At 38.4% G+C, this 23,651-nt stretch overlaps 1 protein-coding gene across 5 annotated transcripts in view; it reads right to left on the reverse strand.

Moving 5' to 3' along the window:
- Window positions 1-20,063, reverse strand: part of zbbx (zinc finger, B-box domain containing) — a 40,846-nt gene extending 20,783 nt beyond the window's left edge. For 2 of the 5 annotated variants that reach the window (XR_008908784.1, XM_056765592.1), the window contains exons 1-12: window positions 19,996-20,063; window positions 19,701-19,888; window positions 19,234-19,352; window positions 18,563-18,676; window positions 15,034-15,130; window positions 14,761-14,812; window positions 14,297-14,409; window positions 10,790-10,885; window positions 7,218-7,391; window positions 6,795-6,984; window positions 4,504-4,615; window positions 2,167-2,270 (exon numbers count right to left, since the gene is read on the reverse strand). Coding sequence is in view for 4 of the 5 variants with exons in the window: in XM_056765592.1 (XP_056621570.1) it covers window positions 2,167-2,270; window positions 4,504-4,615; window positions 6,795-6,984; window positions 7,218-7,391; window positions 10,790-10,885; window positions 14,297-14,409; window positions 14,761-14,812; window positions 15,034-15,130; window positions 18,563-18,676; window positions 19,234-19,295 (1,114 nt within the window). In the remaining variant the exon portion in view is untranslated. The remainder of the gene's footprint in view (window positions 1-2,166; window positions 2,271-4,503; window positions 4,616-6,794; window positions 6,985-7,217; window positions 7,392-10,789; window positions 10,886-14,296; window positions 14,410-14,760; window positions 14,813-15,033; window positions 15,131-18,562; window positions 18,677-19,233; window positions 19,353-19,700; window positions 19,889-19,995) is intronic. The other 3 variants (XM_056765594.1, XM_056765596.1, XM_056765593.1) reach the window with 3 other exon arrangements.
- Window positions 20,064-23,651: the final 3,588 nt, after the last annotated feature.

A 23,651-nucleotide genomic window follows, 5' to 3' on the forward strand; every position in this document is an offset into this window, starting at 1 on the left:
TGTTGTGAATGTGCCTCTTCAGTCATAATACAAAGTGACAGATCTTCGACTAAAAACACATGAAGATTTGTTAGCCAACGTTAAATGGCTTTCGCAACCTATTGTATTTCCCTAATGTGACGTTTCAGAGTGAAGCGTGATATTCAACAGGGAAAGAAATGAGGTGCTGGACTCCATTTCACCCATTGATCGTAGGGAAAAAAACGTAATGTGAGTTTCTGGATTGTAGAGGACTGCGGCACGCAGCTAACAACCAGAAAGCTTTGTGACACGGAGCCAAAACGGTCACATTCACCCGAGACCACATCTTGACCTATCCAATGTCACCACTTGTTTTTGTTGAATCGATTACTGGGAAATCATTATTTGCTAATTAAATTAATGTTTTAGATGGAATATTGTGCATTATATTATATTATATTATATTAATCGTTAACATTAATCAATAGTTGCACAGATCCAAATGAATTTCCCTGGACAAAATAAACTCCCCCTGTACATTATGTCCGACTGAACTCAATATGAATTTCTTTCAGAAATACATCACGGGTTAAAGTCACATTGCATTTGGGTTATTCTGTGTCAAATCAACCAAATGTTGGTTGTGTTGGAACAAAGAGGACCATTTGCACATGGAGCCAAAATGAGATCCCCTTCTTGAGTTACAGACATGCAAACTTTGGAAACTGTATCACAAAAAGTACCTTTTTCTCATTTTTTCTCATGTAATGCAACAGACACTGATAAAATCAACCAATTCTATTATCAGCCCTACCGGTCTCTTTGAAAAAATAAAAAAATGGAGCTGGAAGTCATTTTTAACCCCCCGTAAATTGGAATGGCCTTTTTAGGTGCAAACTGTCATTTTGACCCCCTTCTAAATAATAGATACTCTACAAACATTCAACCATGACATTTAATATTTTGGTCTTTTTTCATCATTCGAGCACTTTAAAAAGAAAGATTATCGACCTCTGGTTGACTTGACACAGAAAGACCCATTTCATGTTGTATTTAGGAGCCGTTGACAGAATGGTTGTGGGTAATCAAAATCCTGCAGAACAAATCAGACGAGGCATCAGAAACACACCCTCACATGTGCCCGACAGAAAGCGGACTGTACGTGTGGATCATGAAGGTGGGCTTCAGAAAAGAGTGACAAGGGCTGGTACACATGAAGAGAGACGCCCCTCGTCATGGGTCTTTTCTGGAAAGGCTGAAGGTGGTCAGTTCCCTGACAGCTGTGATCAAGGGCTGTGCCCGCCGGCTCCTGGAAGCTTCTCTCAATCAGCTGTGAGAATGTTCCGTCAGAGCATCACCCTCCCGGTGTAATAAGAGCTCTGTGATTACCCTTCAGGAACGCGGTGATGGATCAGAGCTCTGAGAGAAGAGCGCCTCTCACACCATTCACTCAAAAGAGTTCATTTCTCAAACTTTTGTGAGTCTGCACGTGTATGTTCCTTTGTGAATGGCACCTGCTGGCTGGTACACAGTCAAAAGTTTGAGAAAGAGAGAGAGATCTATGAATGATTTTGATGTCATTTTGAGATTATAGATCGTCTTTATTTTTGTATTGTTTTCTAAAATCGAACACTGTAGGGTTATTGCAATAAAAGACAGAAAAACATTAATGAATGACCCCTGTGGGCTTCCGAACTTTAAATGTTTTTATATTCTTTTAAAGAGATCTAGTGAACGAGTCAGAAATGACCAAGACTTTTATTAAGACTTATTAGTGCTGGCCATTTATTATTCTCTTATTCAAGAAATGTCAAGAAATATGTTTATCACATTACAGATCTGGGTCTAAATTGATCAACAATCCCTGGTCTGGCACCCTGAAACTTGTTTATCGAGCAGGTCAAAAAAGGAAGGTCAAGATTTTGACACGAGGTGTAAATGACTATAATCAATATACAGTTTAAGGACTGATATGAACTGGTGTGTGTGTGTGTGTGCTGGTATGTATCACTGTGAGTGGGCCTAATGTCCCAACAAAGATAGTAATACCAATACATTTTGTAGACATTTTTTATAAAAGCTTATAAATCATACAGAATGATATTTATAAAGTTTTATGATTATTAGGTTTATGGTCTAAGGAATTTCCCACCTTGAAAACCAGTGTGTGCATGCGTGTCTGTATGCGTGCGAGAAGGAACACACCTGTCAGTTTTTGACTCTGTTCATCTGTCTCTGCGGATGGAGGTGTGGTCGGATCCGGCCGACGGCGGGTGTCAGACTGTGACTCAAAATGTTCAATTAGGCCTCTGAAAGAAAATTCAAAATCCCACACAGAAAATAAGGCCTTATTATTCATGTTCCTTTTCCATAACTAAGCTCAGCATGAAGCATCAAAATTAATCCTTATTTACTTCCATAATAAATGTCTTATTATTGTGCACAATTCATCGATGCATGTTATTCTAAAGAAATAAACATTCAGCAATTCAAGACAGAAAAAAGAAAGTTAACCATATCGTAACTTATTATAAAAAAATGGACTAAGGAAGCTCAGTAAAAAGAGTCTGCTTTAAGGTCGTGTTTTAACAAAAAGTTGAGCAGAAATACTTTACAGAGACACCAATTTATTAGTATAAAACAATGAAATAATACTGCATCATGATGTAGCTTAAACATGAGTTGCATTTGAAAATAGCGCAGAATGTTACCACAGTCAGGTAGCTAGTCACTTATTGTACCATCCATACATTAATTCCTACATTAAATTGATTTTTATTGCATCCGATACATTATGAGTCGTGAGAGCTGTTTCATGGTGACCTTTGAAACAATGCATACATCATCTGTCAATACACAGAGAGAAAGCTTCATCATGTCATGCCAACAGAAAACAAAAGAGTGAGAATGGAGTGGATAACCCAGACTTGCTGTTTGAAAGGAAATCCCCGCTCAGCCTGATTCCCCTGACCCACAGGTTTAGGTTTAGTCCTCTAAACCCTTTTCCTTTTCTCACTGCTAATGTACCATAGACGCATTGACAGAAAAGCTCTCAAACCCGCGTCTACCCAAAAACAAACCCTCTCTTTCTCTCCTTAATTTTGCTCTTCTCTCTCTCTCCCAGAAACCAAACATTGCTGCCTCATCAGGAAAACCTGCTTTCCACATTGTGTGTTTGAGAGGATTAGACACCCCTATCACACACTCCATTCCTTCAGAATACAAGCTGAAGCCCGGGGCCGCACGTCTGCCATCCCTCCCACAAATCCAAAACACACACACGCACGTCTAAAATCGAGCTTCATTTTCGGTGGTTTTTCACACACGATTTAAAGAAAGACAATTTGACGGATTCACAATTAGACTCTTCTTAAATGGCCGACCTAAAATACCATCGCTGCCATGGAAACCATAATACTCATAAAGACTAATGAACAGTTTCTGCGAATGTTAGTACTTTTTTATTTATGTGAGAATTTTGAACTTTTGGAGAACAATCGTGTAGTCATATGCCTTGTTGCATAAGCATCTCCCTGGGGCAATTCATCTATATTCATCTACGCATGTCTTTGACTAAAGTGTCACACTATTTTAAGCATACAATAAGCACGATTTTTTAAATGTTTAAAGCTTTTCCAATTTGCGACCCTCTTAAGTAGCGCAGGAACATTTTTAGTAAAATACATAAATACATTGTATGGGTCAATATTATCGATTTTTCTTTTATGCCAAAAATCATCAGGATATTAATTACAGATCATGTTCCAAGAAGATATTTTGTAAATGTCCTACCTTAAATATATAAAAGCTTTATTTTTGTGAGTGGATGGCCTGCTACACTGCCCCTGATTAACAACTTTATAGGCAACTTTTTCAATATTTCACTTATTTGCGCTCTCAAATTCCTGAGTTTTAAACAGTTGTATCTCAGCCAGATATTGTCCTATTCTACCAACTCATACATCAATAGAAATCTTATTCATTCTTTCAAACCTAATTCAAATTACGTAAAAATCTCAATTTCGAAAAATGTACCCATAAGACTGGTTTTGTTGAAAAGAAATCTCATAGGTGCCTAATTTAATGCTCAAGTATCAGTAAAAAAAATATATTTTTAATCACATTGAACTACTCCATTGTCACTTTTTCCATCGTCGTCACTGCGATGCATAATGGCATTGACTATCCAGTGAAAGATCAATGCTATTCTGCCTTCAATTTTGGCCAATAAGGTATCTTGGAAGCCTTTTACTTCAAATCTATGACCCCTATGAAGGCAGCTCATGACTTTGGAACCAAAGTTTTCAAGTAGCATATCTCAAAGCCAAACACAAAAACCCTGAAACTGCTCGAGAGCAGATTGGCAAAATAAATTCCAGCTAATCTACTGTGATGCCCCTAAAAGGTGAGGCTTTTGCAATTAGCAAGCATTAGTCATTAATTGATCTTAAATGGACTTTAATTTGGGCCCGAGGAGGTAAATGAGCCTTGCAATGCTCTCTCGATGTGCATTATGTTTGGTTTAGAATGTAAAGGGTTAACCTGCGGGATTGTTTGAGAAGGAGTTTCTCCATGTAGCTCAGAGTGTCCTCCTTGAACTCCAGATGGATAAACTGCCGATCCTTCTTCTCTGTCTGTGTTTCCATTGCAGACACTATGGGAGATTGAGAGAAACAGACAGAGATCAGTCAGTTGTGTGTGAAGAGATTCAGAGCAGAATGTCACATTGTATAAATTGGTCAATTTAAATTTAGAAGGTTTGTTTTGGTGCAGGAGTCACTCACTTTGGTTAATGCATATATGCAAGATTTCACACTTCAAGCAAACCACTAAAGAATTTATATTAAAAGTAATAAGCTGTCTAGAGCAGACTTTAATGTTGACATAATTCTGTCTTGTCTGTTTTGAGTGTTCTTTCTCTCTGTATCGAGGGTATAAAGAGCGGTTAGACTTCAGTGCGTTTGAAACCCCCATAACACAGCAGTGATTATCACAAGCCATACAGCTCTGCTGTCGCATGGATCGCCTGAAGACCATGCACAAAACAAAAGAGAGAGATTTACAGACTGGAAAATCTTCATACAATACATGATATTCAAGAACTTTGCTGCAATGTCAATATCACTCAACAAATACAAGTGCATACTTAACTGCTTCAACAAATGGTTTATAATTGCCTTTCTGTATTTTACGACCTCTCGTTTTATAAGAACTCTTGTTATTCTGCTTCATGTAAACCTAAGAGTATGAAAATTTATAGATGATGAGGTTATGTCAGTAAATGGAGAGCAAATGGAAAATTTGCTTTAGTCTCCCGTGTCTCACATATTTCTCCCGAGAAAAAGAACCAGAAGCCTCACAAATGTCTGTCATTGGAGTTTCATAAAAGATGTCAACGATGTCTCAAACTGAGTTCAGATTCATCAAGTCTAGGGATGCACAGATATTTACATTTTGGCCAAAACCGTTAACCGATAATTTTTTAACACTGGAAGCCGATAATCGATTTATTAGCCGATATATAGACTCTTAATATTAATATGACATTTTCTGAGACCGAAACAAAAGACAAAAAGTGGACAAGTTTTCTGGTATGTTTATTTAATAAATCTAATTATAGATGTTCTTCCAGAGCAACCCAGAAAAGTGTTCTTAATAGCCACATGTCTAACTGGTGTCAAAAGAGAAAGCATTCAGACAGCAATTGGCTTTAATAATTTGATTATTTACACTTTTATAAATATCTACACACTGTACCTACATTAACAATGTTTTGGATTTTAACTGTGAGCAGCCTGCAGCTGAAGTGGTTTAACCAGAGAAAATGATTCCTCATTTATCGGTTACAATTTATCGGCCTAAATTTTATTATCGGCCGATAACACTAAAAATGACAATTTATCGGCCGATACCGACATGGCAGATAATTTATTGTGCATCCCTAATCGATCAAAACTCAGTATTATTGAAGATCTCAATATCGACACAAACATCTCTCATCAAATTTACCCAAATCCAGATTATTACAATCAACATTAATTTCAAGCCTCTACTCTTCATGGATTTATCAACTCTCATTTGTTTCAGTTCTTAACTTGAGAAAAAAGATATCAAATGAAACACAAAAGAGAACCCAATTGAATCTCTTGAGCTGTGAAAGAGCAAACGGTTACCAATAACATTTTCCTCTGGGTATATGAACGGTCATCTTGGGGGTCATAACACAGCAGGTAAATTAAAGGGAAGGCCTTTGGCCAAATGTACAGCTTTTGTAATAGCCTGTATGAATCAGGATTAATTTTCATTATGCAAAACAAATGTCTTATTTCTTCCACAATCCGAGGGGGAAATGACAGGTGTGTTCATTACTGTTTCATGAGATTCACCCCATGCTGAGTCAAGGCATGACATACGCTCTTATTTACCATCAATTCCATATTCCATATTCTTTATTAAAATCCTTCATTGACTCAACTCACTGAACCAGGACCATCATTCAAGGATCTCAGAATGAAACTCATCACATACTGTGTTATCCAATCACGGAGGCGTTACTGGAAACCGTGCACAGCTGGAAGCACACATGATGATCACATGTTTGTGATGCCAGCATGTAGTTACCTGGCAACCAATCAGCGAGAGCGCTCTCAGTGTGTTACATCACTCAAAGTCTCACTCGAGCTTGCCTTTCGGGAAAGATTGTGCGTGTGTTCTGACAGCTTGGCAAAAAAATACATGTCACAGCTCACATGCACCTGATATCATGCATTTAAATTACAGTACTTGGACTGAAACACATCCACACACACTCACTCAACAGAGGTGTGTGTTACCTGGTCGTGCTGCTGCTGGTCCTGCTCTGAAAGCGTCTCCTGTCCGCCCTTTCTCTCTCCATTCCTTTAGAGCTTCCTGGAAGAACCTGGCTGACTCTTCTTCATCAAAGTACCCTCTCAACAGAGAGCTGTCTTCTACCTTGCCGCCCTCCTCATCGTCAACGTCAACTCCGTCATTTACAAACAACACCTGAGGCGGTGATACAGAAAACATGTGGGCATGAGCGAGTGAGAAAGACGGATAAATGAAATCGGCCATGCTTTGAGAAACCACAGTTGGGCAGGCACACAGTGCAGAACATTTCTCTCAATAAACATCCAAACTTTTCATATCTAGCAAACTGAAATCGGTCATAATTACATTTTTACTGTGAACGTTGAAGATGATTTATTTATACACCTGATGAGAGTACAGTTACTCACTTGTGTGCGGTGTGTTTGTTCATCGGGCTGTTTTATCTTGATTTGCTCTGGCGTCTCTCTTTCTTGGGCAGATTTGGGGACGGTGTCGGGGGTGAGTTGGCGCTGCTGGTGTCGTACCTGCTCCTGGACGCGGCCCAACACATCTCGAGTGGTGACAGGGGTCTGGAGCTGTGCCTGCTCGCAGCATGGGAAGTACTGTAGAGTTCAATCTGACCTTTTTATGTTTCTAAGTGCACAAATTCATCCTGTTAATGATTCAATATCACGTAGAGTTAAAACATTCATAATTGTTCCGGGTTCAAAACCAGTTCAGTTCGATTAAGAGCTTCTGTGTCATGCTGTTAATACCCAGAGACAATATGTTTGAGTCTTCTGTTTCTAAAAGCTAAACAAAACTGAGCAGAAATATACAAATGTATTCATTATAGACCCTATCATGACATCTTTGCATTTTAACATATTACAAACTTTCTGAAAGTTTTCAAATAAAATCTCAAAAGATGTCTCTTTATTGAGACATTTTCAAGGCACTAAAATGTATAATATAATTTTAGTATATAATTAAGTATATAATGATTTATAATATGAAGTCAATCTGAAAAATGTCTCGTCATATTCTTTAATAAACAAAAAATAATAATTAAAACAATATTTTGTGTCAATTGTTATTTCTCCAGAGGACTTTAAGGAGAAATATCAAACACAAAATAAACACTCAAACCACAAATACTGTAATCGAGATCTCTGTGGAGTCTGCTGAGCTATGAAAATGATCGGAGTAAAAACATTTTTCTCTTCCTCTAATTTTATCACATTCATACCAGGCAATTGCTCTTTTCTCTCAATACAGCAAACATGATCAAAGCTCGACAATAAAAAGTGAACATGAATAACAGCCCCGGAGAAAAGTGTGATTAAATCACGTAATTCACCCAATAACCGGTAGGCATTCGACTAATTCCTCTCTATGTCATCGTGTGCTTAAGATAACATTGTTATTGGCCATTACGGTGGGGATGTGTGCTGAATGACATGAGACGCTCTCTCGTACCCCAGCAGATAAAACAATCTCGTGAATACACTTTCATCACATGCTCAAGCCAGACTCCACATTACCGCAATTAAATCATTAATCGACTCTTATCGCCGGTTAACGTTTTACGACAACAAGAAAACAATAGAAAACTATTAAAGAGTAAAGAAGTGTGTGGGAATCTATAACAGACGAAAGTCATCAGACAAATCCAGACTGCAAAGAAAAAAACCCGGAGGACAGTAATATTTATATTTGTTCTCTTTTTATCACCCCATTGAGGCAAATTAAACAGGATTAGGACGTGCGGAGCTGCATCTAAGCCGAGTGAGTTATAAATGCGATTCTTGTATCCTGCCAACCCTGTGTATTCCCTTAATGCAGAGCGCAAAGTTGCGTCGGATTGTTTTTGCTCGCTCTGTCTCGGATTTCTCTCTTCTGCTCCCTTCTTAAACATGAGCTGTATAGCGCATTTTAATAAATCAGTTGAAACTTCAAGGCTGTTCGGAAAGGCAGCCGAGTTCACTGTCAGTGTGAAAGACGCTACGGGCAGGATCATTTCCCGGGGAAGGCTATCCCACAATGCACTGCTGCAAGCTTAGTGTAAAAAAGAGAGAAATGCAGATTTGACATAATACTGTGATGTACAAACAAACATGGAAAAACATACTATTTAACAATTTAATGTATGTTATCTCTTTAAATTCTGTTAACATCAACTGTAAGATGTGTTGCAGTACAAGGACAATCAAAGTTAAAAAGTAATGTCGATCATTCACTAAAGTTGCATCAGTTCTGCTGCAGCTGGACATGCAGGCAGAAGCAGACTGCAGATCGTAAGAATTGGACAAGAGCCTTCGAGTTCTTTCTGTTTCTATTTCATCTGGGCTTGTTTCCTTGCGTTAGTGTAACTACTTTAACATCTTCCAGCATGCGGCGGAGCACAGGGGCGATGCTGCATGGTAGGATGTAAACATGAAGACAGATGCAGGGAGTTTGCGTGGGTCACACGTGAGGTCATCTTCACGTCACACCCTGCCAGCAAACGTTGACTGTGCAGTAACAAGAGAGTGGTCTACAAAAACACGGATGCGGACATTCAAACGTGCTCGTACAGATGCTCTTTAAAGGATTAAAGGGAAAATTCACCTCAAAATCAAAAGTCCTTCTATACCTGTATGATTTTTTTTCTTCTGCAGAACATCAAAGAAGGTATTTTGAACACAAAACCACCAAGACATTTCTCAAAATGTCTTGGTCAAACACAGGTTTTGAACAACATTAGGGTGAATAAACGATAAGAGAGAATCTTTATTTTTGGGTGAACTAAGGGTGAGTTTGCAATGGAAGTTGTAATGAGGTGATTTGTACCTCAATCACACAGTAACACAGACTGATAACAGCTCTTAGCAGGCATATGAACAGTTTAACACCAGAGAGCTATGAGCTGAGGTTTATTGGACTTGTTATGGATGTTTTATATGACTTTCTCTTATCTTAGAAGACTACTGTATATAAAATCCAAGCACACGTTCATGCCGGTTGCTGCGCAGAAATCACAAAACAACATTAACCTTTAATTTGATACTAATTATGCAAGTGTATATTAAAATCACATAAAGCTTATTTATTGAGCACACATCTGCATAAAAAAGAAATAAGAATATACTATTATACATTCGTTTTCTAGGGTAGTACTTCTGCAAGTGGGAGGTTTTCCCTACGGTGCAAATCATAAAGACATGTATGATACCCCTTGAAATATGGTTTGTTGAGAAGAGTTGTGTATCCGACTCTGGCCATAGACCAGAATGTGACGGACACGGGGGGCATTAAGCAATCACCTAGCAACCACCAAGAGCATCCAACTAACTGCATAACACCCTGACAACCACCCACACCTGACACCCTAGCGCTGAACTGACAGGTTTTGGCAAGATTTATTTTCCAAGAAACAAAAAAATCGAGTTGACCATAAATATGTCTTAAGGACAACCTAACAAATATTCATCAAGAAATAAGCACTGCATTCGTTCAATATTTGCTTAGCTACATTTAAAGCTCACGTGTAAAGCTGCCTTTTGAGAAGGGAAAGCATCCTTACAGCTTTATGCTAAGAATCTGTTGTATCAGAACAGGAACGGCTCTGATGGTCTGATCCGGTGCGATGATGGATGTTATTGACCATCTGATAAAAGCTTCAATCACACACCTCACCACGGGGCCACTCGAGTTTCTAAAACAAACTCCAGATGATAGGTGCGACTGTGGGTGTGAACACACATCTGTTGTCCTCCGCGTGTGTGTGTGTGTGTGTGTTTGTGTGTGTCTGCTCTCTAACCCGAGAACAGGTGCGTGTAATCAGAGTTGGGTTACAGTGAGCAGATTGTCGCTAATGGTGATCGGCCATTCGGCGTGCTGAGAAATGGAATCTGGTGTGTAGCGGCGTTTGCTCTCTGTTGTAGTTGTGCAGTTGTGTATGCGTGGTTATGTATGTTTGTGTGGGATGGACGGAGGTTTAGAAAAAACACATCCTTACCTGTATAGGTATCATTCGATGGCGCTGCAGTGCCCCCTTCTGGTGGAATCTGACGAAGCATCCGACGCAGTAATCCTCTCCGCATTCAGAACACATCTGAAACAGACATGAACAATTAAACACAGAACACTCCAGGCAAGGTACCCTTACAATAACTTTAATATGAGCATCACATATTTAAGAACATTGAACATTTCTCTTTTTAACATGCACAACACGGTGCATAATAAAATGAAAGATTGGGTTGTCTGAATCATAAGGGAGCTTATTATTTTGTGTGATGGACTATAGGAGAGCCGTTTGATGGACATCTGAACATCTTTGTATGTGATGATATTTTAAGCTTTGAAAGACAAATTCGGGCAATGTTTGGAACAGCATACTAACAAACTCATACTATTCTAACATCAAGCATCACAGTATACATAATTTTTACTATATTTTCGTATGTTATACCTGAGTATCCCATTATTCAATGGTATTTTTAATATCCTACAACAGCATGTTCTTGACCTCTTTAGGATAAAAAAAATGAAATTGCTTAACAAGTTTAGTTTTCATCTAGTGAGAAAATTTGTAATAAAACCTCACATTTGTGTGGGATATACTGAAAACCATGAATATTTTAGGACCGTATTTCTATTAAAATATGCAAATTACAAAAACCTATAGGGAACATACTGTACATACAGTTGATTTAAAGCTAAAAGACATGGAGTAAAACCACAAAGTACGAAGACCGTTCAGAATGTCTGTCATTGCATAATGCATTTTTGGCATACTATAATATAAAAACATTAGCTAGTATTCGTTGAATAGTGCACAGTATGCATTAACTAGTAGAACTAGTATTCCATTCTGAACACAGACCGCCAAAGATTTCGGTCTGAGATTAGTTCCTGCAGTTGCTCCAATGTGCCTTTAGGGTTTTGTGTGTACGTGTGTGTGTTTGTTTGTGAGTACAAAGGGAACCCTTAGGAACCCTCGGTTCTACACATCCATACATCCACTGAAACACACACGTTGTCCTTGACAGCCAAATGCCACCGTGCAAACTCCACAGGTACATTTTCCCTGGAGACGTTAGATCTCAAAGCACTCGAGTGCCCAAGAGTTATCCCTCGTCGCACACACCCGAGGAGCGCACGAAAGCATCAAATCTCCCACGGGTGACAGGGTTCCCTTTAATACACCCGCACAAACACACACACTCGGTGAATAAAGAAAAAAGGAAATACAGTGCTGCTCTGTGAATCTACAGCTGTGTCCATTACTGGCACCTTTAATGGCCACATAAAAATAGGTCTCGTTTCAGCCCACCACCGTTGAAATAAATTACCCCGGCACATTGCTGTGGCATTCGCCATAAACTGATTTGCGAAGAGGGCTACATGACCTCTAGAATCACGCTGTATTTAGGAATGGTTTAGTCTACCTCTGCCCATCATGAATCACGCAATAATTCTTTTTAAATTTGCAGTGAAAACATGCTTTGAGACAGGCCAAAGATGTTGTACATTTTGACTAAAGGGAAAATTCACTAAAAGTGCTTTGTACCCACCAAAACAACAATGTGTTTACATGTTTTAGCTCCCAATACACTAAAATAATATGTAAATCAGACTGAGGTTCAAATGCACCAACAAAATTAGTGTTGAACGCAATTCCCACCTTGCAGGCCGCTTCTAAGCGCTAGATTGTGAAGGATTGCACATCACACAAACATTTCAATGCAAACACCTCATTCTGCTTTTTAAAACGCAATTGACTACGCTGCGTGTTTATTATATTGATCTGGTTGTAACCATCTACTTGAGAGAGTCGACAGAACATGTCTACGAAATGTCCAGAGGTAAGAAATAAAGATAATTTCCCAAACACTCAAAAACCAAGTGAATATCCAATTCTGCTTGTGGATATCTAGTTTCCTTGCTACTAAGTTCCTCGGAGTAAATTCTAAATATCTTTTAAAGCATGATGGCATGAATCTAACAAACTTTGGTAAATCCGGTTATCGGTTCTCTTTCTGAAGTGCTCAAAGCAGATGTCTGGGAATTTGCAAATGTGCCTGATAAAAACCTGCACTCTCTGACTCTTTGGAATCATATGCGGCCGGGCAGACTGGATGTGGATATTTTGAGACAGCTCTTGTCGTTTATGTACACGATAGGCTTTAGGTCGTGCATGGTCCATTGGCGTGCCGTACAAGCCGCGTGTTATGAGTAAATTTACTACAATAGACTGAATTCACGCCCTCCCAATGTTGAAATCGAAAGCGAGGTAGAGGTGGGAAGACCTGAAGGATTGATAGGCCGCAATGGTTTGGACAACCAAACTATAGTTATTAAAAAGATTTACAGTATGATCTTAAATGTGTCAATATAAGCGTAGAATGCATGTCACACGAGCTGCTTTACTTGACCATTTAACCCGTACCAACATATTAGTGACTGTTTAAACTTCCATAGGCGGGTTTTATTCGTGCACTGTGAACCTGGATAAGTTGGCAATACTCAAATATTTGAAATAATATTTTTTTGAGTTCTAGAGGTTCTTGGTTTAAGTAAGCAGTACTTTCAAATTTCAATTACTGTCAAGTTAAAGTTTTTACCAAATCTTAGCAAGTGCGGCTTAAATATTTAAATGATCCATTATGTGAAATAGACAGAACTTCAGCAAATAAGTACACCAAAATTAAATTTATAAGTTAACTAAATTCTTTCAGTTTCTTTATTTTACATAATATGCATAAACCAAACACCTTGATTTATGCAATCCAAAATGAAAGACCGATCTCAGTACTGGCATTAGTACAGTTACTGCTCACTGTTAACATAACACATATTACAGGTAAAATGTAGCTTCGCAGAGCCTAAGAACATGCAACACTCTCCTAAACAATGGTTACCACAAAACTGAAAAAATATGTCAAACTCTTCTAAATATCTAAGAGAAGTGAACATTAAACACTAACAAGTCATCAACTTTACTAAAAACATATAAAATAAAAAATAAAAAAATTTACTCTCCTAATGCAGTCTGACGCATAGCATGCTGGGAATCAGAAATCCTTCTTGACCAGTTGTGTTGAATTAACGTGTTTAAATTAAGTAAATTGAACAAAGAGCAAATCAATTTTTTGAGTTTTAGTCAAAATTTCAAGTTAATCAAAAATAATCATTATACTTTATTCAAAAGTAAAAAAGTGTTTCAGGAACTTTAAATATTTAAGTAAGCAGTATTTCTTATGAAATTAAGTTTCCATTACTTAATCTGTTTGATTATTTTGAACATTTGGATTTATAGTGTGCACACATAGCCACTATAACGTTGTTTTTAAACGCATCATTTGTATGTTCATGCCACAGACACAGATGATCGTCCATACCATTGTAGTCTATCTGTCCTTTTGGTTTTCTTCACACCTCTGGCTCGGATTCCAATTGCAACATGGCAGAGGAGTGAAATCAGTCTATGTTTCGTATGGGGGAACATATGAGGACTCACCAATCCAGCCAGCTGAACTTCACACTGTCCACAGACTCTACCCCTCAGTCTGAGCTTCCGGATCGTGTCTTGTGTCTTGACAGCTGGTTCTGCTACCGTCTGCTTCTGTACGACTGTGTTAATATACAAATCAACACACAACACACACAGCAAAGAAAATCATACAGGTTTGAAATGACAAGAGGGCGAGTAAATGATAACAGAATTTTCATTTTTGGGTGAACTATCCATTTAAATTCCTAACAAAAACATAATCACATACACGGTGCCTAGCTCTAGTCAAGGTAGTCAGCTCACTCAAGTCTAAAAGAAAGTTACACACGATTCTGACTTTGCAGAGAACTATCCTGAAACAAGCTTTCAGACTGAACAAATAGGGTGTGCAGTGGGGACGTAATAAATTTGGAAGCAAAACAAAGGCTTCAAAAAGAGACGAGCGAAACACATCTCAGAAGTCCACCCACCTGGCAAGGGCTCATCCTTCAGCACTCTAATCTTCATCTTGCCTGGAGAGAGCTGGCCAAAACAACATATTTCAAACACCACATTATCACCAAATCCGGCAGGGAATCGTTTTTGCACTTAATTTTAGATGGCGTGTCCAAGGTTTTAGACCATCTCTGGTATGAACGAGGGTGCGCTGAGTCTGACTCACAAAAGATATCTCCAAAAGATAGACGGACTTACTTTATTAATGTGCCAGCAGTAAAGATGATGTTTGTTGAAAAAAGACTCACTGTGTGAGCTGCGTTCTCCTTGTTAGTCTTGGCATCGTGAAACCCGGGGCCGAGAACTCCGGGCTGCGAGGACCGCCAACGAGCTCTGCCAGTTTTCCTGTGAGAGAATTTCAAAGCATTGGAACGCTGGACAATAATTAAACCTCAAATTTTGAGAAGAGGTATCCTATTAATTTCCTAAGTGACGCGAGACAAGAACAACTGACTGATAACTTTCAATTATGCACATATCATGGTGTGGAAAACAAACACAAACAGTACATTACAGCGTTTGTCCTGCATAATTCATACACGCGCAGAGACGGAAGTCTGTTTTCTGATTTGTTGTTTTGGTTGCCACATCAAATCAACAGCGTAAATAATTCACATCATGATTGCGGAGGAGGCTGTTTGGTTAGGACGGCTTGTCATGTTGCCATGGAGCCGCAAAGCTCAGTATGTTCAAAGAATGGAAATGTATATTATGCGCCTGTGGAATATGATTTTATTTGACACGGTAACCATGCTCTTATAATGGTCTTTCCTGCATGTTTGTGCCAGACATTTCTGTTATCTAAAATGAAAAAAAAAGTGTGTACTCACTGCATGACTGAAGGTCATTTGACATTTTACACCATTATGTCAGAATTACAGCAACCCTGATAACATGCGTGTTTCACATGCTCATTTGAGTCTTTCACTCATATTTTTCCTCTGCCTTTAAAGTAACAGTTCACTCACAGATAAAAAATTCTGTCATTTTTTATTTACCCTCATGTGGTTCAAGTCCTGTATTTGACTCTTTTGTGAAACACAAAAGAAGATATTTTGAGAAATGTAGCTGTGATTTTGTTCATACAATGTAAGTCTATGGGGGTCATTGTTGTCTGGTTCTTAACGTCCTTCGAAATATATCTTCTTTTATGTTCTGCAGAAGAAAGAAAGTCAACCAGGTTTGAGGTTGTGTAAATGATCTATCCCTTTAAGTATGATACTGTAGATTCACTTAACCAGTGATGTTTGCCTTAGCAAGCACCGCTAATAATTAAAAACACACATCTACACAGCTCACCAGCTCCACTAAAACCCATCTTATATTATGCAGCCGAAGGAAGTCAGAGAGAGAATTTGGAAGGGGGCCTGCAGGAAGACAGGACGCTCCCTCTGCACGCTGTCCACTCTCATTAAGCGCTGTTCATGTTCTGGCCTTTATCAGTCTGATGGAGATGGGCGTTTGGGATGAGGATTAACCGCGCTCGACTCTGCCTGTCAGCGCTATAGGGAAACGTGGCAGTGCTACTAACAACCAGCGGATAACCATCAAGTACACATGGAGTGTCAACCAACAAGACAGGCACTTATCACCTGTCAGATTGTCTATTGTGTGGAGACAACAGCACGGGTGAGAGGTCACATGACTGCACACTTAACCTTGTGTTAGATTCAATTTTGGAGTGATGAAAACTACACAAGATCAGCCAGTTCGGGAGTTTTTTTGATGCTGGAGATTTTAGTTTAGGATAATGTTGTTTGGTTAGTAATGTTCTTCAAAATATCTTATTTTGTGTTCTCCAGATGAAAGAAAGTCGTACAGGTTTGAAATGGCATGAGGATGAGTAAATGATGAAAGGGAACTGTCCCTTTAAATCTCCTGCATCTCATATATGTCATAGAAAGAGTCAGAAATCTCACAAATGTCTCCCTTAGAGTTTCAGGAGAGATCTCAATCACACAAACTAAGCTCGGATTTTAGTCAATATTCAACTTAATATTATGAACTCAAACATTTGCCATTAAATTTACCCGAATCAAGATTCTTTTAATCAGCAAGCAGACCAAAGTTTAAAGAATGGAGCAAAACTTATGCAGGTCATTTCACCAGACGCAAACAACAATAAAAAATACACTTCGGCACACACCAAGTTTGTGCCAGCGGCCCACTTTTAACGAAGGCATCTCGGACGCCCACTGAGCACACTGAAGGCCAGAGTCTATCAGCTCTCATCTGCTGGTATAAATTCACCTGTTGCCCTTCGATGCTTCGCCTGCGCTGTGATAAACAGAGAAGGTTCGGCGCAGGAGTAAGATAACATCAAGCATTCCCGGCACTGCGCCCTAGACAGAACTTCTGCTTTGATTAATGACCTCTGGTAAAAGCTCATCTAAAACAGTTTTGTTTAAAAACTTCCGTATGGAGCCAATGATAATTTAGATATAGGAACGCTAACATCTCTTAATATGACAGTGCCTGTGCATGGCAGAAAGGATGAGGATGCGACTTTGGATCTCAGAGGCATTGAGGCCTGCTGCATCGCCGTTGCATTCATCAGATTATTGCGATGGGCTGCGTGTTATTGATATATGGGGGTATAATTGGCGGTGTCAGTTCCCGAGAAGAACTCATAACAATGGCTTTATCGTACTGTCTCCGGCTGGCTTTCCGCCTTTCCATCGGGTTCCATACGAGTTAAAAGCATTTGATGCATGACGTCGATTAAAACCATGATTTCGAATCTCGGTGTCTATAAAAAAAGTTGTTATAGTTATAAAGTATAAAATGTAGTTATAAAAAAATCATGTAGATTGTGTTTTACAATCCTAGGCCAATGTTCCAGAACTTGTTAAGCTTGTTATCTCTTTAAAGAATTATTTGTGTAATTATTGTTCTGTAAAGTGAAAATACTTTTCTAGCTGGATGAACTGAATGTGCATTACTGGCATCACTAATTTTTTAATTATTGCCTGCCATGTATTTAAGTGTCTTACCGCTTCCAGTTGTTGCTTTCTAAAAGTGCAAATATTTAAGACCTTAACATGTACGTATATTGACCAGAAACATTCTTCAACGTCACAGACAAGTTGATATTTTACTTAAGGTTTTCCAACATTATTCATCATGGCCAATTAAATTGGCTCGGAACCACGTGGCAATATAACGATTCACTGTATCGACCATTTTACCACAGTGTTTCCTTCTCCACTATGAGTTATGAGCTGATACAAAGCCCTAAATTCCGCCACTCTAAATTCATAAGGTTGACCTACACAGGTCACATTTTAGCATTAATAATGAGGTATTAGAGAAGGACCCTTGCTGAGAGGAGAGAGAGATGTCAAATTAATAACTACTGATGTTAATTTTTCTGATTCTTTTATTTTGACAGGAAAGTAATTTCCTTGCTTCCTCATTTTGGCGTAGGGTTCCACTTAATCTTAATTTGTTTGGGAGAAATGGGAAGACAAGCATGGCGGAGCGGAGAGACTGGAGCCGAGATGACTCAATTTCCTTCGGCTCGATGGCTAAGCAGATTCCATCACGGAAGATCGCACAGAAACCAAACCCTTCCACAGATCTCCTCCAGACCAGCCTGCATGCTACACACTCTGTGTGATGTACAGATTCGTAAAACTGACCCACGTTTTATACTTTTTTATTTAATTCATAACTGTTTCATTGTTGACATGTCTATGTTTATTTCAAACCTCTTATTCATCGACTTGCTCATTCGTTCACTCTACAAGCTGTCTCATCTCCACGTGTTTTACTCACTCTCTCTCCTCTTTTTCCTGGCTCATGCGCTCTCTCAGCTCCTCCAGTTTGATCTCCATGTCTCTGGTTTGTTTATCCAACTGCACCTTCTCCATACGGAGTTCCCGAAGGTTCCTGAGGAAAAATGCACAAACCTGATTCAGTCTCTTTGACACCCTACATGGCAAAATGCATCTGGATATCGTAAAACTCAAATCATGTCACAGCAGCTTGTTGAACATGTCTTTTAGGCGTACGATTTTGAGTAATGGGTTCCAGTTCAAATTCATCACAAAGGTTTTTTCATACCACAAATGCATTGTCATGCTGGAACAGAAAATGTACACCCTATTCTAAAATAAAATGTTTGTCGAAGGATTGATTAAGCTTGACTTTATGCACTTGTAGCTTAATTTTCTGTAATGGATACACCCGAACTAGCCAAAACCATAAATTATAATATGTTTACATAGTTTTGGTCATGCAGTGTACCAATCTCAATGATTCAAAAGTACAAGAACACTATTTTAATATAAGAAATAAATCTGATTACTTTGCCAGTGGTTTTTTGTGCATTACAGAATGTTATGACCATTTGGAGTTCCTACATGTGCAAAGACTACATCTGACATGATAATAATGGGTAAAATCTGGACCGTGAAAATGAACCGAAGGGAAGCGACTGTGCAAACCTGACATTTAACTTCATTGACTTCGGCTTGCTGGGAAGAATCACAAAGTTGTTTAAATTCATGGTGCCCTCGGATCGGACTGTATAAGCTTCACAGGCTGTAATTTCCACCCAAGTGTACTGAGGAAATAGAGTTGTGAGTGACACACACACAGTATACACAGCAGGACACATGCAACTGACTCTTCAACACAGTAGATGTAGGGCAATGAAGTCAACATCAGGCAAATAAATAGTGTACACGAAATAAAGTAAATATTAACAAACTTGTTCAGATTTTATCGCTTGGACATTTTTCCTCATGATTCTATTCGCACTGTTATGTTCATCAGCCATATAGTATGTCTCATTCTGTATAATGCACCTTCTGTGATAACCTTGTAATGTATTCATAGACATTTGCACTGAGCTCGTCTCTGTATAACCTTGCAACCCATAAAAATATTCATTAAATATAACGTTACATACCGTTTTTGCATTTCTAGTTAACGTTAGATGCTAACTGCATTTCACTTGGACTCTGAACAAACACAATAAACTTAAATCTATTTAATATTACGGATAGAATAGAAACTTTAAATATGTTTTGCTCTCGCTGTCAGTGCATTTGGTTGTTATCCTTCCAGACTCCAAACGTGCAGGGCTTTTATAATGAGCTATTTTAAAACGAAACAGAGAAGAAAGGCCTTAAATTAAAACATAATTAAGTTGTGATGATGTTTTAAATTGTGTTAGGGTTTTAAAGTACCGAATTGCCACTTACTTCAACACGTTTCTCGCCCGAAACAGCGCTTGTGGAAACTGTTTGCTTGTCGCTATAGTAACGCGTCCTCTCGCGGTACCTGGTGTGTTGCTGTTGGAGACGAGAGTTTAACTCGCGCTCAGCCTCGGGTGCGCGCATGTGATTGTTACTTTTTTATTATTCGTGACAACTTTCAAGAGTTTTAAAACAAATAAAGAATATAAACTCTACAAACAAACAATACAGATTTAATATGAAAATAAATATATTTTTATAAACAAATAACCCCAAAAGCCAGACAAGGTTGTACAAAGTATTTTTAATAATAGTACTACAGTAAAGCCCCAAACTTAAAACTTTATAACAATTTTTGAATACTTCCATAAAAGCTTTAAAAACAGTACAAAACCCAACAGTAGCTACAGACATAAAACATTACTGGTAAAAATAAAAAATCGGAAATAAGGAATAGATGGACGCGCGCGTGACGCCCAGTATAACTTCCGGATTGTGTTTGGCTAGTGTCTAATAATATAACTATTTTATTAAATTTATGTAAATATTAAATTGTATTATTATTTAACCGTATAATAAATGTATTAAATAAACGATTTGTTGAATTTTGTTGAACGTTCATTTGAATAAATAAACAATTTGTTGAATGGGTCCAGTTCGGTCCAGTAGTTTTTTTAGTTCGGTCGCATTTAAACAGACCGTATTGACATATATATAACATCATTATAAATTAAAAGTATTGGAGAGACTTTACCCAAGTTTAGTCAAGTAACGATTCTTCTCGGCTTCTTTTGATTGTTATTATAAATAATCTACAGGCACTCTATTGTTTGTGAATGTGTACCGGAAATTCAGTTGGGGTCACAAAAGTGCGCATGCGCAGTGACATTTGTTTATTTTGTCAAGATAAAACTGTCTATACATGGAATTATAAAATAAACTGTAGCATATTGCATGACATAAATGTAACTAAATATATTGGGAGGGGGTTGCCTTATGTAGCCTACAGCAGGCCTATACGTCCTATATAAATGAATATCATAGTAAGAATACTGATGGTATTACAGAGCGTTACACAGCATAAGATGCGAGTTCACTTTGTGATGAGGTGTTGTTAAAAAGTTCACCGAAAATACACTACAGAGTTTGGTGTATTGTTTGTGTTTAGCGGAGTTCATGTCTGTGCTAATGAAATCCTGACGTACATGAAGTGTCCTGTGGTCTCTTGACACACAGGAGTGAGACCTGTGTTGCTCCTGTAATTATGGACAGCTTGATTTCCCTAATTAAAATCATTTTAGCACTAAAATCACATTTCATGTGGATGTTTTGATTGCAGCCATAAGAACCTTCATTAAAGCGTCAGCGCCGTATGTTACAATTAGACGACAAGAATTAGTCTGCTGCTTCTGTTTTCACAGCCATTTCTGTGTTTTACATTAGACTTTACTTTGTTGTATGTCTCCTCGTGAATACTTAAATGTAGTAATGTATTATTATTATAATTCAGTATCTTTGTGCTTGTTGTGTCAGCTTTCCAAGTGTTGTTAACATGGTATGGTGATGGAATCAGACGGTAATGCCATATTTTGATAGGTTAGGTGTTGTGGCATATTCATTGTCCAGTTTCACACACTCTTTTTTTCTTAAGTTGTTCAAATTGATATATAATCAATATAATGTCCAGTTGGTCATTATAGCAAAGAACATGAAGAGTTCACATAGTAATGAATGTGTCCGTTTGCTACTGTAAGAGACACCCAGTCTGCATCTATCATAACAACCAGGATTCATCAGTATTCAGCTTGAGTTGAAACTTTCAGATCTCCACCTCTCCTGTTTCCCTGCCTCTCTCTGTACCCAGACTAAAGTGGCTAGGAAGGGGACCGTTGGCCTCCCTGTCTCCCCGAACCACAGATGAAAGCTGATTCTGTTCTCCCCATCTGACACAAGACTGACCCCGCATGAGAACAAAACACCCTATCGTATGCGAGATGCTTTTATCTTCCTATATATCGGAGGAAATCTCGCAAAACATGCAAAGGTCAAAATTCACACACATACGTTTTTGCATAAAGAAATACTCTGTATAAAGAAAATAATGCCTTGTTGGTCTTTGTGAGAATTCGCACATTCTCTAAACAAACTCGTTTTCATATTGCACCAGATGTTTGCATTTTTATTGTAACAGCGAAAATCTTTCTAATGCAATAGTTTATTCTTTACTTTGGTCATAAATAAGAGTCAATTCAACAAGTACTACAAGATCAACATTTTGACAGTACCCCTGTTTTTGCCTTTTACAGAATCAACCTACAAATTGGTTATTAGAAAGCTTATTTTATATAAATGTTGTATTTCTTTTTTCCCGAAATGTGTAAAATATGGTGAGATTCCTCCTAAAATCTATTAAAATGTCTCCCATCCCAGGACTTTGGCTCCAGCCACCAGCAAGACAGCGAGAGCAGAGAAAGCATTCAAATGAGCCGGACATCAAAAGAGAGAGACAGATTAAAAGCACAGAGGTCATGTGGTGTAACAGTGACAGATGAGGGGTAAAATATGCCGCATGTGTTGAAATGTCAGGCCTATTTAATCCATTATGGTGCTCGATCACAGCGGCTAATTCAAATGTCATTAGTTAACACTGGCTTTCATATCGGACGACTGAGTTTAAAATATTATGAAATCCTGCGAGCACTGACCGGAGGGCATTTAGCTTTTTAAAATCATTACTCTGACTTGGCAGCAACGCACCGTTGTAACTATTCTTCCTTTTTTTTAATTTATGCAGGCATCATTCTGCAAATGTTACATCTCCTGAAAAAGCAATGTTATTATTCTTTTAAGAAGAGCACAAGGCCGTGACACAGCCGGCTGCGCTTAAACAACAGGCAACGCCTTCAAAGCACTGCATATTAAACATAACCATGATAAATAATCTTTAAAGGATGCATTTATCATTTAATTTACTGACCAAAAAAACTGAGTTAGATTAACTGTTTCCATTATTTAACAGAGGATTCTAGAGCTCTAAATGCTGAATAAACAATCAGCTCAAGGTAAACAGGTACAGTATTCAAGCCTGGCCAAGCTAGGCTTTGGTTGGTTTAGCTTCTCTTCTCTAAAACCAGCAAAACAACATTATGGACTGTTAATACTTGCAAAGCTTCATCTAGCTGGATTTACTAAAAAAGGCAATTATTGTAAAACATGGAAAATGGGAAATTATTTTCTACACTTAGTTTGGAAGCATAGATAATGTATACATTAATGTCAAATTTGTCAGCTCCATTCGTTTTGTTGATGTGTCAGCCATCTTGGAACGGTCAACATTTCCAATTGTGGTGTGTTCACAGACCGTTCCTATATGGCGGATGGCAAACATATAGCAGCCCATAGAAACAACTGTTAATGAGGCGTCTATGAATGCCATATCTCTATGGTAGAGAGTAGTGAGGTCACTTGAGGTTTTGGAACACAATGCTTATGAAGCAAAAGCACATACTGTACATGATGCTTTGGTGGCAACATGAAGGGTCATTTTGACATCTTGCTAAGCCTTTTCGCACCCTTTACAGCCACTATAACGCCATCAGCAAGGAGACGTCACACGGGCAAAAATCTGATTTGCAGACGCGTCAATCTCTGAACAGTTAGAG

This window comes from Triplophysa dalaica, chromosome 14, assembly GCF_015846415.1.
Source record: "Triplophysa dalaica isolate WHDGS20190420 chromosome 14, ASM1584641v1, whole genome shotgun sequence".
Lineage (NCBI taxonomy): Eukaryota > Metazoa > Chordata > Actinopteri > Cypriniformes > Nemacheilidae > Triplophysa > Triplophysa dalaica.